We start from the raw sequence: 17928 nt of genomic DNA, 5'->3' as shown, positions 1-17928 counted from the left end.
CCTTTTTTGAAGGTAAGTTTTTCTTGCCTTGGAGCTCAACATGGTAGGACAGGAAGGCCTCTTCTTTCAGCGGAATGGTGTCACCTACCATTGCTGGGCATCTCTGGGTCACAGTGCAGGCTGGAAAAATCAAAAGACCAGACCCCTTTCCACTCTTTGGAGATAATATGAAAGATCATTTTCTAGATCAACTAAGTGATAAGATTGAGGTTTTTGCTAATCCTTTTACTGCCAGCAGCAAGAGAAATGCTGTGATGGGAGCAGATCCTGTAACCCCTAACAGATATCAGAAATCTGTATAAAGCACCATCTTGCATTTTTGCTGAATCTTGGTTCCTTGGTTTTCATTAAATTCAATAGGAACTCTATAGATGTTGTATGGTTCAATGAAAGACACACTGGGAAACTTTATCAGTCTCTCTCTCTATAAAAAATATTATTATTATATCTATAATTCCCTTGTTTGTATTTTTCTTATTGGTAACACGAAAACATTATTTTTTGCTGACTTAAAACCCCCCATTAATTAAAAAAAAAAAAAAAGTAATACAGGCATGAAGCCATTATTTAGAGATTGCGCGAATTTTATGAAAATGCATCTTCATGAATAATGCCACTGCCTTGAGTAAGTAAGAGTTGCACAACTCAGTCCAGTAATCAGTCTTTTTTTTTTTAAATACATTTGTCTTAAAATTATCTTCAAATTAGGCCCCCCAGGTCCACCAGAAGATGTTAAAGTCGAACATATTTCTAGCACTACTGCTGTGTTATCCTGGAAGTCTGGAATAGATAATAATAGTCCAGTCCAGATCTACAGTGTTCAGACAAGGACTCCTTTCTCAGTTGGATGGCAGTCAGTTCCAACAGGTGAGCAATTTGACAGTTGTCTTGTATTTTTTGCATATACCATTAATTACTCCAAAAATACATTTTCATTGACATATTTGTCTTACTTTTAGTTCCTGAAGTCCTTAATGGCAGGACTCACAAAGCAACAGTGGTTGACTTAAGCCCTTGGGTTGAGTATGAGTTTCGTGTGGTTGCCAGCAACAGCGTTGGAATTGGGGAACCAAGCAGACCATCAGCTCTACTGAAAACCAAAGCAGCAGGTAAGTCCCTGGTTTCTCCTATTTTTTTTTCCACATGGACACACTGCCAGTTCCCCAATGTGAAAGGTCTGTGGCAGCAGAGTCTCTCTCTTGCAGGGTTACTTATATATTTGTCTGGCATTTTAACTTGTGGCTCCTATGTCTTCTTGACAGCACACCTGCAATACTTGATGCGAGGGATGCTTGAACATGACTTAGAATTACCCCATGCTTTTCTCTCCAGTTCAAGATCACCTGGGCCAGCAAAAAAGGCTGGAGCTGGCCCATACTTTGTTATGTCCCCAAAAATCCCCATGCCTGAACACAAACTTTGATTCTAGCAATTGTGGAGCAACTTTTGTTTTCTTCCAATTATAACTACATTTATACACTGCTCCGGGACTTGAATAGAAAATGATAAAGCCAGCTCTCTGGCATATCCTAGCACAAGCACAAAGCTTTGCTGCAGAGGTTGTTTGATATCTGAGCATCGGTAGGGACAGGATATTGGCTTTAACTGGAGGAAATAAATTACAACATCCAAAGCCCAGTGAGGCTAATAGCTTCCACTGACTCCAGGACAGGATCCTTGCTATCAGTCTGTCTAACCTTTACACATTTATCTGCCGGGACTTGGAACCTCATGGGAAGAAGGCTCATTCTTGGATGACCACCACTGTCAGTCCTTTGACCTTCTCTGTTTGGTACAATTTATTTGAAGTCCAAACCTTTGCTTTGTTTTTATGTTTCTCTCAGCCCCCTGCTCATCAACTCTCTCCCACCTATAAAATCAGCATTTATAGGATGGAAAGGGAAGCAGGTTTTACAGTCCACTTTCTCCTCTCCTTTTATCTCATTTGCCGTGCTCTGAAGTTTGGCAAACTGCATTTCAAGACAGAACTCAAAATACAGTATTGGGAGGATTCACAAGGCTACAGCTAGAAAGAAACAATAAAATTAATAATATTTACCATGGCAGTAGCATAATAATATTATTTCCTTACAGTATTGCCCAATTTTTGTTCACCAAAACAAACAGAAAGACTCACTTTAGATTTTAGTAACTTAACCCCTTCACTGCTGTCAAACATTCTGCTTCAAAGCATTGCTACGCACTGGGAGAAATAAAGGATTGTCTTTAATTTTTATCAGCATAGAAAACTGAATGCATCATTGAAGTGAGGAGAGCAAAGACTGGCAGTGAAGGATGAACATGAACTTAGCTGTTTTAATAGTTATTTTGCCAGCTAAACTCTGAGCATTAGTAGATTTGCGGATGCAAATGAGCCACCGTTCATTTCATTAAAATAGAGCTGAGAATTAAATGAGCCTCTGTTGGTGCACTCAACTGTAAATTTTTGTCTGTTTCTCAACTATGACCTGGTTGAGGCTCTGCTGAGCAGTAGGACAAATTTTTTTCCCATGCAAACGTATTAAGTACTGAACACATTTAACACATGAACTAATTGAGCATCAACTGGTTCATGAAACAGTGAAGTAGTAGGCTTGAAAATCTGTTTTGTTATTTTTCCTTTCTTTAATGTTCTTTTCAGTCTTAGATTATTTACCTCTGATGTGCACAAAGACATGGATTGTGAGTGATAAAACTAAATACCTATGCTAAACTCTCAAAAAAAAAAAAAGAAAAAAAAGAGCTTAGTCCATTCGTACTTGCATTTACTTTTCTGACTGCAAAACAAAATTATCTTTAAATTTCCACATTTCTAGAGAGAATGGAGTCAGATAAAGATTTAGATGTAAGTTTGAATGTAGAAGTGACAGCTGATTCACACAAATTTCTGTGAGCATGGAGGGCTATTGCCTTTATTGTTACTGCTGCAGCTGTACCAACACTGGAAGAAAAATATGGGGAAGTGCAGGCAGTCATGGCAGAACTTGCCAAAATCTCTGAAAAAAACTTCTGAGATATAACTGTCCTGCCCATTTCTGACCCTGTTTTCAGCCCTGTCTTGACACATCCAACTTTTAGGCAGTAGAAGTTGAATGAAGGGAACAAAAAAAACAATCTTGAAACTTGTAGAAAAAGTAGCAAATATCTGGAGATGGCAAAGAGAATGAATGCTCTCATATATATTTTGGGGATCTGTAAGTTACAGAGTTGTCTTGTTTTTTTTTGTTCATGCTCCTCCAGCAACAGAAAAAAACATGACATCATCCTTGCAAGTAAATTTATGGCAAATTATATAATAGGAAAAAAACTTCTTTAAATCCCCCCCATTATACCACAACCCAGTTCCCCAGAAGTAGAAATATTTATAGGGTAATGGGGTGAGCATGTTTCCTGAAATATGGAGCAAGAAGCAGAAAATACTGCTATTTTCCTTGCCTCTCCACCAAGAGCCATTTGACAGATGAGAAGCCCCTTCAGCCTGCAGCACCAGCATGTTATTTGACCTTGACTATGGACCTATGGGGCCATACACCTGGAGTAATGCTGGGGAAATCAAGTTCTAATCAATGCACTTCTGGCCACTTGCAGTCTTGGGAGAAGGAGAAAAATTACGACTTTTGAATTTCCTAAGCAAAGCGTACAGCCAATTAAAAAAAATTAATATATTGCTCCAACAACATGTTTACTGAACAAATGCATAATTAGTAAATCAGTAGTGTTGCAGCTACAGTCTGAATGGAACATCATTTTGCCAATTAGTTGATGAGGCATAATAATGTCAGATACTTGATGCTACTAGCTTCTTTAATTAATTTTTTGAACCAGGGTACTCATGTATCAAATACATCTGTGGCCTTAGAAACTTGAAAATGTGTAAACATAATTTCAGTTCATTTAAAATGTACCGTTATATAAGGTAGTCACTGTTCTACGTGTTGAAAGGCAGAGTAGCTGCATGTGAGAGGATCTGGGAGGAAACCCTTTAATCTTGCAGTGGACGAGGCAGCAGCAGGGGGTTGCTGCAAGCACCGATGTCTCTTGTTCTCCAGTTCCTGTGGTGGCACCAACAAACATCAGTGGAGGAGGAGGGAGCCGTTCCGAGCTGGTCATCACATGGGAGGTAATTGTTAGCTCAATTAACCTAAGCTGTCTAATGGGGAAAAGTCTATGGGTGAAATCACAACCCTGCTGAAATCCAGAGGCTTTCAGTCACTGGCTCGGGCTGAGCCTGGATTTCATCCTGCATCTGGAGAGAAAACAGTCTGTAAGATGCACAGCAAGTTTTCTTGTGTTATAGCAAACCATTTATAAAAATAAACAGTTTAAGAGGCATGTTATAAAGATGTTTAGAAGTCTGTATAACCCTCTTATCTCCATTGTACAGGATGTGCTTAACACACTAATCTGCTTGGCCATTTTCTGCATTAACATTTTTCATACTTTTGTTTACATGTTTTTCATTCTGGAACTCTATGCTGACAAGACATATCCTATTATGCATTAAAGGAGATGAGCCCTTTAATTCTCCAACACTCCAGCAAGAGGAGAGAATATGCAATTTCAGAACTATTAATACCATACTACAAGTTGCAATGAGTGAGCACAGGTCATTGCAGAGAGCAAGTGTTGTGAGAAGTAGCCTTCCTTCTCCAGCTACCCATCTGCATCTCTGCAGGCACCACGACGAAGGCAGGCAGCCTCATGCAAAGCCTCTAAAGTGATGGGCAGCTGCTCCAGCCCCCATGGAAAAACTGACCAAAACACAGTGTCCACCTGTGCTGGACAGTGGAAAAACTGAGGGTTTTTCATTGCTGCTGAAAAATGCATGTGACTCACCTAGATAAACATCTCACCTGGCTCTGAAGACAACTGGCTACAGCAGGAGCTGTCCCAGGCTGTCAGCATCACCCAGCCTGTGGGGCAGAGCCCAGGCAGCCTTACCCATCCTACGGACAGGTGTGAATATCTCAAGAGCCTGCACACAATCTCTGTTTAGTCTTTAATTTGGACCAGGGCTTCAAAAGCACAGTGCTCCCTTCATAAGTCATGGAAAATATTTATTCAATTAAATAATAATAATAATAAATACTTCTAGTTCAGCTTAAGCAAGGAAAGCAGTCTCCCCTTTCCCCTGACTTCATTCTTTTTCCAGAGAAATAGCCAAGCTCATGTATATGGTTTAAAAGAAAGGAAAAGAGATTAATTTAAACTACAAGTAATGTTATTTATCAGCTAAGTGAGTTACCTGTGTTGTCCTGTATGCTGATAACTTTGCCATTTAACCAACCTTTTGAGGGAGGAAGGGAAGTGACAGAAAAAAATGAGATCAAAAGAAAAAATCCCAACAAGATAAATAATACTACCAATGCTTTCCCCTTTGCATGCTCCAAATAGAGTGAAACTTCACTTTTACTGAACTGAATTTTCCTCCATATGCATCTTTCACTGTTTTCTTTCATTTTCTCCTCTACTGATCTACTCTTTGGGAGCAGAACATGAAAATTGAAAAACAACCTGAGAGATCTCAATCAAATTATCCTGTTGGACTTCATAGTGTGTCCTGAAAAATAGTCAGAAGAAATACTAATTATGCCAAGCTAACAACACTGAACTAGGCTCTCCAGCTTTCTGTGATGAACTCACTAAACATCTTGATTAAATCTGAGGTCACAGAAGCCTCAAAAACAAATTAAATGCTCTAGAAAGTAGCTTGAACTCTTATAAATCCCCAGTGCACCCTCATCTCTCACGCTTAACTCTCTCGGGACTGGATAAGAAATGGAAGGAGGTAGATTGGGGAATTAATGTTTGTAAAACACTTAAAGAATGACAACATTTGTTATATATGTCAGATCAGGGTTATAATTTGACAAATATCTTACTATTAAATTAGAAGGAAAGAAAGAATACATTCAGTGCCCTGAAATCTGCTGATGTATTCCTCGTTTTTTTTTTTTTTTTTTTAACCTCCCACCTTCTCAGACTGTTAGTGCTCCTGATAGCTCCTCTACAGGGGAAAAGTTTGGAGCCAGGAACCATTGCGGGAGCTGCAGTTCTGCCCCTTTGTTTTTCACTCTGTTTCTGCACCATTTTTCATAGCTGTTTTTCCTTGCACCTGGCTTTGATGCAAGCATCTAATATAAATGAAGTTTTGCTGATAAAAGCTATGTACTCCTCTATGTACTACTGATCTTTTCTTGTTTCGCAAATGTTCTCTTGCTTTGAGAAACCAATGTAGAAGTGTTTTTCCCAAGAAAAAAAAATACAGTGTTGATGTAATTGCCTGTTCTGTATGAGTCATTAATACATATCTTGACATGAGATTTTATTAATAGAAGCCTTAATTTTATCATGTTGACTTGCAATAACATTTCTGTTCTAAACAAACTTAAATGAGAAAATGTTCATGCACTCAAGACTCTCACTTGTGCTACAAAATATGTAAGTGCTGTACACATGCACAGGCAATTATACAGCTGACATGCACTTCTATATATACACATTTGCTCCTTTCCCAACTCTTTCTTTCTTTTAAAATAATTTCTTTAAAATTAGCATTCCTACACCCCTTGGGGGAAAAAAATATCAGTTACAACCTGTGCTGAATGAAATGCTTTTAATTTTGAAAACTTCATGCCTGGAAGAGAATAACTTTAATGGAGCTGATCAGATCTTTTGTTTCTAAATTGATTGCCTCAATAGATTTATTATTTTGATTTTTATTTCAATATTACATTGACTGATGGAACAAACATTATTATCTTCTCTAAGGCACAGTCAACTGAATCAATACTACTAAAATATACTGAGAGAATGAAGATTCAATTAAAAGAGTGTATACTTGCAAATGCTTATTGACTGACTGCCTTGTCACTACAGCCAGTTCCAGAAGAACTGCAGAATGGGGAAGGTTTTGGCTACATCATTATGTTTCGTCCTCTTGGCTCAACAACCTGGACAAAAGCAGTGGTGGCTTCAGTAGAAGCAAGCAAATACATTTATAGGAATGAAAGCATTACACCTCTGTCTCCTTTTGAAGTGAAAGTTGGTGTCTACAACAACGAAGGAGAAGGGACCCTGAGCTCCATATCCATTGTCTACTCAGGAGAAGATGGTAAAGCACATTACTCCTATTGCTGACTGTGTAAAGTCCATAGATCCCAGGTATGATAATTCAGACCCCTATAGGGATAGTCAGAATTTAGCTCAAAGCTGCTCATTGCAGGTTTTCAAGAGACACAAGACAGAGAATGGGAAAATGAAGTGAACAAAAGCAAGGGACAGTTTTTCATAACTGCTTTAAGTAGATGGCATGTTTCAACAGACTTGTCCCCAGGGAGCTCCCACTGAGTGGGCTGGGAAAAAATAGGAGAAATTGAAAACAGTTTACCCGTTAGAGGGACCAGATCACTCCGTGCAGCTGACCTCCTCTAAAAATCTGTCCTAGATCACTGGTTATGATCAATTTTGAAAAATTACAATTTTGCTGGTGCTCCACAGTAAACAGGCAGCAAAGCTGGGGATTCATACCAGCGTTCTTGAGCCTCTGCCTGCGGCTTCCACCAAAAATCTTGTCTTTTTTTCTTCAATCTCTTTAAGTTTCTGAGACAACACCCTTTTAATACCACAATTTTTCCACTGGCTTTGTTTTCTCCCATGACCCAGAGCCACAGATAGCACCAGCAGGGACTTCGGCACTGAGCATTTCGGCGGCAGAGGTGGAGGTCTCCTGGCAGCCCATCGCATGGAACAGGCTCACGGGCAGGGTGTTGGGCTATGAGGTGAGGCAGCTGGTGCTAGGCACCTTACAGAAATCCCCTCCCCAGCCACATTCATATTCTGATTCCTCTTCCCTCACTGCCAAGTCAGCAGTTAATGGAGCTCTTCACCTGACTCTCATTAGCAACATTTCACTTGAGATAATCACAAGCATTTATAGACCCAGACTATAGTTCTGTCCCAGCTTTTTTTTGTAATGTAAATTAAAACTTCAAGTTTAATCATTTGTGATGACCACTATAAAATGACTTGTGCTTGATTCCATAAAACAAGGTTGATCCTCCCTCTTCAGACAGCTGTAACACTGCCTGAGCGCGACGGGGCAGTTGATCTTTAGGGGACATGCACATGACCCACAGCATCTCTCACAGAAGAACATGCACATCATTACCATCCAAAGCTTCTGCTGTGGCATATTTGAAAGGCTTTGGGCTTCTCACTTCTGTTTGTAGTGAGCAGCTGCTCATGTACAAGTAAGTGACAGGCCGCTTGCCCTGTGCACTGGGGTGCACCGCTGGCATAATGGCATGAGCCCAGGGCCAGATCCAGCAACAGGCATTTCAGGGGCTGAGATGGGGGAGCTGCAGGGGCATATGGATGCTGCCAGACCCCGGTGGCACTCACCCTGCCTCTGGCTTCTCTCAGGTCTCCAGCACCGGGTGGGAGCAGAGCCCCAGTGTTAGCTGCATCTGACATCCCCAGGACACGGCAGCAGTGCCTCCAGAGCATGGAGGAGTGGTGGAGTTTTTATATTTCTAGCTGGAGTACTTCAAAGTAATCTCGTATATGATATGATTCCTGGGCATTTTATTTGCACAGTGAATCTTTTGTAGATAAAATAAAGCAAGGTTAAACCAAGTCAGAAATACTTTAAGTTCTGTGCTTTCATTACAAATGTATAAAGCAAGGTAGTAGGAGGCACATACAACACACAAACCTTCCAAAATCAAATGCTAAAAATCAAAATTAGAAGCAGAATACAAAATAATGAAAATCCTCTTAGATGATTGAGATAAATATTTCTTTGTATCATTTAAAATTTTTTTCAAGTATGTTCAAACCATAAAACCAAGCAAGCTTTTAAAATTTCTCACGTTATCAAAGTTTTCCTTTTGGACATCTATAAAGCTAAGGATTTGATTTGCTTTCTTAATTGGTATTCTGTCTCTCAAATTTTATTTCTTCTCTTTAAATATTCATGCTTGGTTTTCTTTCCTGCGAGTTTTGAATATGAAAAGTCCTGTATTCCTTGAAATCTTCATTGTCAGAGTGTCTGCTTCCCAGCCAATTCCTTAATTGATTTAAAACAACAAATTGCCTTTTCTTTGTTTTGGCTTTCCAGGTTTTGTATTGGACCGATGATCCCAAGGAAAGCACAGCTGGTAAAGTCAGAGTCAATGGGAATGTAACAGCCAAAAATATCACAGGACTAAAGGCTAACACAGTGTATTTTGCAACAGTTCGGGCTTACAACACGGCAGGGACAGGGCCCTCCAGCACCCCAGTAAATGTCACTACTAAAAAGTCACGTGAGTATTTAATTTTGTACAACAAATGTTGCAAGCTCCCAAGTGGGATAGTGACATTTCAGCTTACCGTGACCAGCTCTGCTAAATGTTGCAATATCAATGGGATCCCAAATTTCTTCATCAAATGAAGCAATGAAATCTGTGAGTAAAAAATTTCTTCCTCTCTTCCCTGATAACAATTTTGTGGTCACCACTGAGTTTACTCAGACTGTAAGCCCCCTTTAGGTACCGGAAGGCCACTGCAGGGTATCTCTAGAGTCTTCTCCTCTCCAGACTGAACAACCCCAACCCCCTCAGCCTGTCTTCATAGGAGAGGTTCTAGGTTTGTTATGTGTATGTACTAAGGTAATTCTCTACACTTGCAAAACTAGATAACAGAGGTGTTTGTGTTCCTCCAGTGTAGCAACTATTAGGAAGGATTTCCTTTTGAATTGCAGCAGTGTGGCACTTGCTTTCACGAGATTTCAAATGAGATGGAGAGTCAATAAAGGAAAGATATTTCACAGGTCAAACCACAGATTTGGGTACGGGAATATAGCTTTTTTTTTTTTTTTAAAGAAAACCCTTACATTCTCAAGATGCTTTTCTGAGATCTCTAAATTGTGCAGTACAGACAGTAGCGTATGTGATACATTCACATAAATACTATTTAGTGAGTAATTGTTTAAATTTCCTGCAATTAGAAGCAAAAACATATGCTACTGTACTCATGAGAAACAGCTTCATGAAACCTATGATTTCAAGGGGCCATCCTCCACGATAATAGGGAAGTTCTGAGCACTGTTCTACATGATTGAACCTGTAAAGTAAACGCTCACTAAGAGCAAAATAATCATAAAATAGAAAATTTTGGTAATCTGTTATGTACCCATATGCCCTAAATTCTTCTCACAGACAACTTCCTAATGGAAAATGAACTAATCTCTGGAAATGATTCTCTATATTTGTATGCATATTTGTATGACAGAAAAAATAAAGACACAGCAGTCAAGAGACAGGACATATAGGGAATGAATTTGCTTTTGCTTTACATTGTCTTCATCTTCTGTCAAACTCAGGATGGTGCTAATGGTTCATTTAAAAATTAAAGTCCAAATAACCCATTTAATATTTAAAAACATATATTAAATTTTTAAGCTCTTGTTTCTGAAAGATGCAGGCACTTTCAATATGGGAAGAGGTAATACATCAAGAGAATATAAACAATGTACATCTACAGTGGGAGCTTTAGCTTCAAGCTAAGAGCTCTGTCTTTGTATTCATTGCCAAAGGTTCCTAAAATGTTCTGTGCATGGCATTATTGTATGGACTAAGCAAAACTCAAAACTAAAATAGGCCTTCTGCCAAATAGGTGCAATTCTGATTGGAGCTTACTTGTCTAAGATCAATTTAAGGTCTAAGTTGATATTCTGGTTTGAGTTTACTACTTCTTAGGAAAGTAGAAATGATGTCCTCCTTCCTTGAGCGTACTGCTCCCACTAAAAACAGTTATGAGGCTCAGCTCTTCTGTTTGTTTATTTATATGTCATGGTTTTCAGAGATTTCATCGCTTTTTCTCTTTCTTTACAAATACATACCTCAGTAGATGTAGATATTAGAAATAAGTTGCAAGTATAAACCTAGACTCAGAACAACAAGAAAAAATGTGTTACCTACAACATGAGAGTAACTTCATTAAATTAATAAACTTAAATACATACTTAGGACTATGAATTATTCTTGACAATGTTGATTCTAAGAAGTTAGTTGTGGAAAGGATCAGACATCTTAGATCTAAGGAATTGTTCACCATGTTTTGCTTCATAGAATCATTTAGGTTGGAAAGGACCAGAAGCACTATCCATTGCTGCCTATTCTGGTTCTTGGTCTGTAGAGGAAAAACAGATAATTTTTTTTAGGAAGTCATGCAGTGGTGGTTTTTCAGCCCAAAGTCTATGAATTAAGGTGGCTTTAAGTACTATGTGGATATTGAACGATATTTGAGGGCTTCCAAGACTTTTGAAAGTACTCAATAAATGAAGAGTTTGGCGTCGTTTGCCTCTTGTGAATATCTTGTGATTGAATTCCTTATCTAAAATATTTGCTGAAAGCAGCAAGGAAGTTTTTTTTTTTTTTTTTTTTTTAAAAAAAAGTAAATTTGTGGTTTTACGCATATGAATATATTTAAACACCTTCAAAAATGAATATTTATCCAGCACTGACTTATGGCTCCTGGAAGGATACCTGCTTAGATTCACCTGGGTGGCCCACTAACACCTCCTTTCCCTACCAGCACGATGGATTAAGCTTCTCCATAGTCAGGAAGCAGACAAATATAACAGACACAATCAATTTATTCTCTCTCTGTGGGAAATGGAATAGATTATGCTGTATTACCAAATCAACAGTGCCTTCTAAGCTACATATGCTAATCATCAATATGTAGAAACTGCAGGGAGACATGAAGTATCCTAGAAGTTTAACATTTTAAAGTCAGGTCTGGGATACTCACAACCCAGAAGCCCTATTTCTCCGGATCTCTCCTCTCTTTTCTTAATTTTATTCAAGTCCCTATTTCCTCTAATACCTCCAGCACTGTCCTCCCAGGCAGGGTCCAGTAGGACACACCATGGAGATGGAGATAATGTGTTGTTCTAAATATGAGACAGTGTTAGCTCAAAGGCACAGTTTCAACTTCACATGTTCTCACAGGATTCAATTTCTGTCACTTGTAGGCAAATTTTCAAAGTCCTGGCACTTAGGCATAAAAAGCCTTTGAAAATCTACTCTCAGCCTATTATGCTGAGAATTTATAAAATCCTGCAACGTTTCATGATGGATCACATGGAGACTTTAATGTGTAACTCTTTGTAACCTGCACTCATGGCTGATGAAAATCTAGCTTTTTGTATTCTGCTCTTAGCTTTAGCTTTTTTTTTTTTTCCCTGAATTCCATTCAGCAAAACATTCTCTAGTCCATTACAATATAGATAGGAACAACATAATGCTTAAACAAAATCTATCAAATGTAACTTGAACTGTCAGACATTGTCAGGCTTTTCCTAATTTTCAAAATGAACTCACAGTAAGTGGTTTTGTGCTATGAATAGATCTTTATTCTGACTAATATGAGAGCAATGATGGACTGGAAAATATTTTTACTCTTTTAGACTTGAATCAGCCATGCATTTGCTACTTCCATGTCAGCGGCTCATTCAATTACACTATGCAAATTAATATTCAGTTGTATCTTGTGATTATCATCATCTTTTTTTTAAAGCACCAAGTCAACCCCCGGCAAATATCGCCTGGAAACTGACAAATTCCAAAATCTGCTTGAACTGGGAGCATGTAAAAACAATGGAGAATGAATCAGAAGTACTAGGCTACAAAGTAAGTCATTGCTTTATCTCATTAATCATACTCATTTATTATAAAAGAGCAAAAAGTGACTTGTTGAAATGTGACTATTCATTACCTGGAAAAAGGTGGTTTTTCTGGAGTTATTGGGACGGTTGGCTGACATTTATACAAAACATGGAAGAATATCTCATTCAGAGTAGGATGCCTTTATCCCAACACAGGGGTATCCTGTCCCTAGCACTGGAACTCTCATCCCATTTCCCTTGTAATCTTACTTGTATCAGATTCTTGCATTCACATCTTTTTTGGCAAGAGCTTCACACATTTGTAAGAAATAGAGAACAGTCTCTTAAGAATTAAAGAGGCATAAAATACATTTGAAAGTCCTCACTCTCTGACAATTCATAAATGTATCTTTGAAAATAGATAGGAAGACACTCACATAAAGATCAATGTGAGTGAAGTAAAAAGCACTTCTATAAATCTATTTTTTAAGGAAAGTAAAATTTAGTTTAAAGTTTGTTTGCAGTGCCTCTGACCCCAAAAGACTTCAGGAAAGACTTTTTTATTCCTGAAGGATGGTAAAAATGGTTGTGGAGAGCACTTACATGAGGAACAGTTCCTAGGATCAAGATCCTTGCATTGCTCAGCATTTTAGTGTCTATGCAGAGTTATTTATGCCCAGGGAGAAAAAGGATAGAAAAAAAAATATTAAAAAATCCACCTTGCAATCTTTCTTGAGATCATATCCTTTTAGATTCTAGTGAGTGTGCTTGAGTAGCTCCACACACTGGGAAAAACATTAAAACTAGTCTGTTAAGCTCTTTTCCTTTGTGTCTAACATACCTGCTTCCAGGCTACACTTTCCTATTACATTTTGATGTGGAAAGAGTGCTTTAAGTGCTCACTGCGTATTTATTGTATGATCCCTGTTAACTCTATTTCTGCTTTGCTCTTCAGTTGCTCTTTTTAGCATAAATATATTAAAAGCTTGTCTTCACGAGATTGTTAGCAAGGAAGAAAGGCTTCTTGGAGGACAAAGCTGATCATAGTCTGCGGGATCCCCATCCAAACTCCCCAGAGCACTTGGGCATGGGGCCAGGGTGGCCAGTCCACACCATGGCCCAGAGACACCTCAGTGAAAAGACGCATACACAAGCAGTCCCTGAATCCCTCACATTTAGTTGCAGAAATACGCTTCCTAAGTGGAAACCCAGGTGCTACTATCCAAACTTCTGTCCTTTCTTGAACTTTTAAAAATGTTTTTCTAATGGAATTTAATACTCTGCAGGGTGCTAACAGAATTCTGAAAAGTTTGGGACATGACAGAAGGTATTCTCAGCCATTTAAAAAAAAATCCATTAAAACTTAAATAAATCAAGTAACTCTTGTTTTCTAACCCCTTTTTATTTAGATTTTGTACAGACAAAACAGACACAGCAAAACTCATATACTGGAGACAAACAACACTTCAGCTGAACTTCTGGTCCCATTTGAAGAAGATTATCTCATAGAAATAAGAACAGTCAGTGATGGTGGGGATGGCAGTAGCAGCGAGGAAATTAGGATTCCAAAAATATCAAGTATGTGAGAATTTTTATCCTTCTCTGAATATTATTGCATAATAAGAAATGTGTGTGCCTCTAAGTACAAAGGATTAACAGACTTTTTGTTACAGTAGGTGACTTCCCTCTCATTGCTTTGTAATACTGGATGAATGTAGATTAGTCTCTGGTTTTATCATGTTCGTTAGTGGAGAAACAATTTCCCAACACCTAGGTGTGATCTTAATCTTTAGTGTATGTCTCCATGAGCCCTAGCCTGGAATGCATTGGGAAGGACAGACAAATAAGCTTTCTAGCTGAAGTCAAAGCTTCAGCTTTCATATTCACCACAAATTTTCATAAGATCTGGAGCTGCTGCATATGCCAAGACAGAGCCCCTCAGCTCTGCTCCATGGCTGAGGTGTGGGTACCCAGGATCTGGTCTCTGCTTGCACGAATACCTTATTATTCATGCAAAATGCAGCACAGTTTTGTAACAAACTAACCAAAACCCTCCTGAAAGCAGATATTCATGTAGAGACTGGGAACATGATTCAAAACCATACTCCCTGGGATTGCTGCCGCAACTTGAAAATGAATAAATAGAAATAACCTTTGTGGCTAATGTTTCATTTTGAAAGTTTGAAAAAGAATACTGTTATGCTAGACTGCATAGAAATACATATTTGGACAGACATTTACTTATGTCAGAAATTTTTTTATGCTTATGTCTTTACAGGTTTAAGCTCTGGAGAAATAAAATTATCCCAAAGAGTGCACTATACATTGACATCTGGGATCCTGCTGTTGAGTTTTGTCCTTAAGTACTCTTTCCCTTGATGATTAAAGCAATGTTCAGCCATGGACTTTTAAAAGTAAACCATCTGTAGATTTTATCTTAATACTTTACCAGAACGAACATTTCCAATAAAGAAAAACAGTGGGGACTGGGGAGGGAGATAGAGATTGTACACCACCAAGAAAACATTAATATCAATACTGCTGAGAAAATGTAAATATCGATACTACATAAATTTAAAAAAAGCTTTCGTGGATAAAAAAAAATTTGTGGATAAATGTATATGCATTAATTAAATGGGTGGTGCCAAATATAACTTGAGATTGCAAGGAGACTGATCTCATTTTTTTTATAAACAGTAATCCTTATTGAAACTCCAGTGTAATGGTATGACATTTGTGAAAGACCTATGCCAAGATGTTGTAACTGAGAAGAGGCTTGAAATTAGTTGTGATATGGACATTATTTATCTTGTGTTCTTCATTGTAACCTGTTCAAAACAACAACAACAACAAAAAAACACGCAAGTTTCAATTAAATAAAAGTTATTTGTTTACTTTTTGCACTTTTTTTTTCTTTTTTGTATTACAGGGAACATCATAGAATGCATTATAAGAAATGTACTACACTATTTTCTTCTGAAAAGGGAAACCTAAATAAAAGGAGTCATATGGACCAACCCAAAGCCATTGAATTCAATAGAGAAGTTTTCAGTGGCATCAGCAAGCCTTGAACCAGATCTGGAGGGGACAGTACCTTTTATAATTTGAGATACATATTCTCAAATACATTTTAAAGGACTGTGTCTTGTGAAGACTGTTCTGATCAACAAAGATAGCAGAGATGCTGAATACCTTTTTTAAGGGGAGATTGAAATACATCTGTCTTCCAGCAGGTTCAGTTACTCTCTCAGCTGGTATTGTTATTCTTTGCTGTAGCCTGGAAGTGTAGATTCATCTTTGGGCTCGGTGTGAAGGTAAATGAGAAGACCATTGATTTTCATCATCTTGAAATATAAATAAAAGCATCTAATTAAATCCTTCAATCTATTGAGTTATTAGAATGTTAAATGAAACACCAGTGATCATGGCTTTCAAGTCGATAGATATAGCTCAAAATGTGAAGTCACACTGCTGTGTATTTTAACAGCGTCCTATAAAAGGTATTTGTTGTCTCACATCACTAGTAGGGGATGAAAAGATACCTTGTAATGATGTGATCTTTTTCATTCCCACCTTATTCTGAAGTAAATTTTCTTTTCAACACTGTCAAATATGTGTTATCTCACCTTTGTAACCATTTGGTACCACAAATTAATGAAGTTCCCTCCCCTTTTCCCATTTGAAAAGGGCTCAAATGGAGATGGCATTGTGTAAACACATGGGTAAGCAAAATGCAGTTTCATCTGTGCATGATAATTCTCCAAAGAGTGTAATAAAACACATTTCTTGTGCATGAGTATGGGAGCCAAATAGGCAGAAAGAGTCTTAGAATGGGAAGTTGTATAGGAAGTTACCAAAACTTCGATACCTGAGGTTACTGACAGGACTCATGTGCTTGCCTTCCTGGGAGAACTCCACACACTCAGATATAAAATGAAATCATAAATAATAAAAACATAGCAAGAGCATGCTTTATGAAACAATGTTCAATTTTGATTTAAGCACTCCAGAGAATGAAAAGGATATTGAATCCCTAGGACAACGTGTTTCGCTAGGAATTGTACCCACTGTTAAACGTTTGCTTTTTCTTTTGATGCTATCAAAGCCAAAAGAGTATGTTTCATATTCTTGCGGCTACAGAGACTAAAGAAATTATTGTAGAAACTTGGGCAAATATTACTCACATCTGGTGATATTTAATAATCCTCATACTGAATTCAACAATGTTTTTCAAAGAGATGACCCCTCTGGTGGAGCTCTGACAGAGGTTTTTGCATCATTGCATCCCAGCAGGTCTCTAAGAGCAACTTGTCGCTGCCATTGCAATTCACTTGCAGAATTTTTGTATCTGGTATGCAATGGGTACATTTTGTTTCAGTTAAACTGAATCTAGGATTCTTATATTTTATAACATAAATGTGATCCTTTCACTAAGTTTAAACAAAACAGCTCTTTTCATTCAAGCAAAGAAAGATTTTCTTGTGAGCAGTCATATGCAGCTGAATAGAAGGCCTGATAGATGCTTAATTACAGGGAGGCTCTAGAAATATAATGCCACTTTTAGAAGCCTGTCCTCTGGGATTTCTACAAAGATGCTAATCACAAGAGTCATTAGGAAGAGGTTTAACATAGCTTTCAACAGAAGAGAACAGTTTAGAAAGAAGTGGATATGGTATTTAAAAATCTTCATAATACCCTAATGAAGTAAAAACATTTTTCCTTGCAGTGACAGTAAACAATGAAATATTTCTTCACATTTGTTTTCATTTCTGTATACATGACTAATGTTCATTACAAGGTGCTTTTCTCTCTGTAGAAGTTGTTTTTCACATTAGTCTCTTCAATTCTCCCGTGTTTAACTTCATAATTTCTACCTTAGCCTTGTTCTGTCATTCCCATGCGAGAAGCCCTTTTTAAAGTAAGGGAAAACCCTAAGAATAGGAAGATTGCTAATTGAGCAAAGCTATTCTCTTGTTGAACTTCCTTAGAGCTGAAGCACAAGTGGATTTCCAAGTGACTATTTTGCCTTGGGACTGCCAGTCGAAGTATATGTGCAGCCACTCACACAGGATGGACCAACATCAAGGTGATAATCAATGGTTATTATGTTTCCTAACAGATCCGCTGCCGTGTGCCACCAGATGGACAGGGTCCATCATTTAGCTTTGTTCCACCATTGTGGCTATGTGTTCTCCTCTCCTCTGCATGCAGGAGTCAAATGTTTGGCACCATAGCTACTAAAACCAAGTGAGACGTGCAACTTTAGCAAACAA

General features: G+C 38.1%; 1 protein-coding gene across 1 annotated transcript in view; it reads left to right on the top strand.

Moving 5' to 3' along the window:
• The window catches only part of LOC118248098 (contactin-6-like), a 79058-nt gene extending 63405 nt beyond the window's left edge, over positions 1-15653 (top strand). The window contains exons 12-21 of the mRNA XM_035546718.1: positions 709-867; positions 960-1109; positions 4050-4120; positions 6880-7114; positions 7666-7781; positions 9122-9308; positions 12568-12680; positions 14065-14233; positions 14934-15069; positions 15585-15653. Coding sequence (XP_035402611.1) covers positions 709-867; positions 960-1109; positions 4050-4120; positions 6880-7114; positions 7666-7781; positions 9122-9308; positions 12568-12680; positions 14065-14233; positions 14934-15034 — 1301 coding nt within the window. The 3' untranslated portion in view covers positions 15035-15069; positions 15585-15653. The remainder of the gene's footprint in view (positions 1-708; positions 868-959; positions 1110-4049; positions 4121-6879; positions 7115-7665; positions 7782-9121; positions 9309-12567; positions 12681-14064; positions 14234-14933; positions 15070-15584) is intronic.
• Positions 15654-17928: the final 2275 nt, after the last annotated feature.

The sequence above is a fragment of the Cygnus atratus genome, chromosome 10 (assembly GCF_013377495.2).
Source record: "Cygnus atratus isolate AKBS03 ecotype Queensland, Australia chromosome 10, CAtr_DNAZoo_HiC_assembly, whole genome shotgun sequence".
In the NCBI taxonomy this organism is placed as follows: Eukaryota; Metazoa; Chordata; class Aves; order Anseriformes; family Anatidae; genus Cygnus; species Cygnus atratus.
This window is presented reverse-complemented; position numbering and strand designations above follow the sequence as displayed.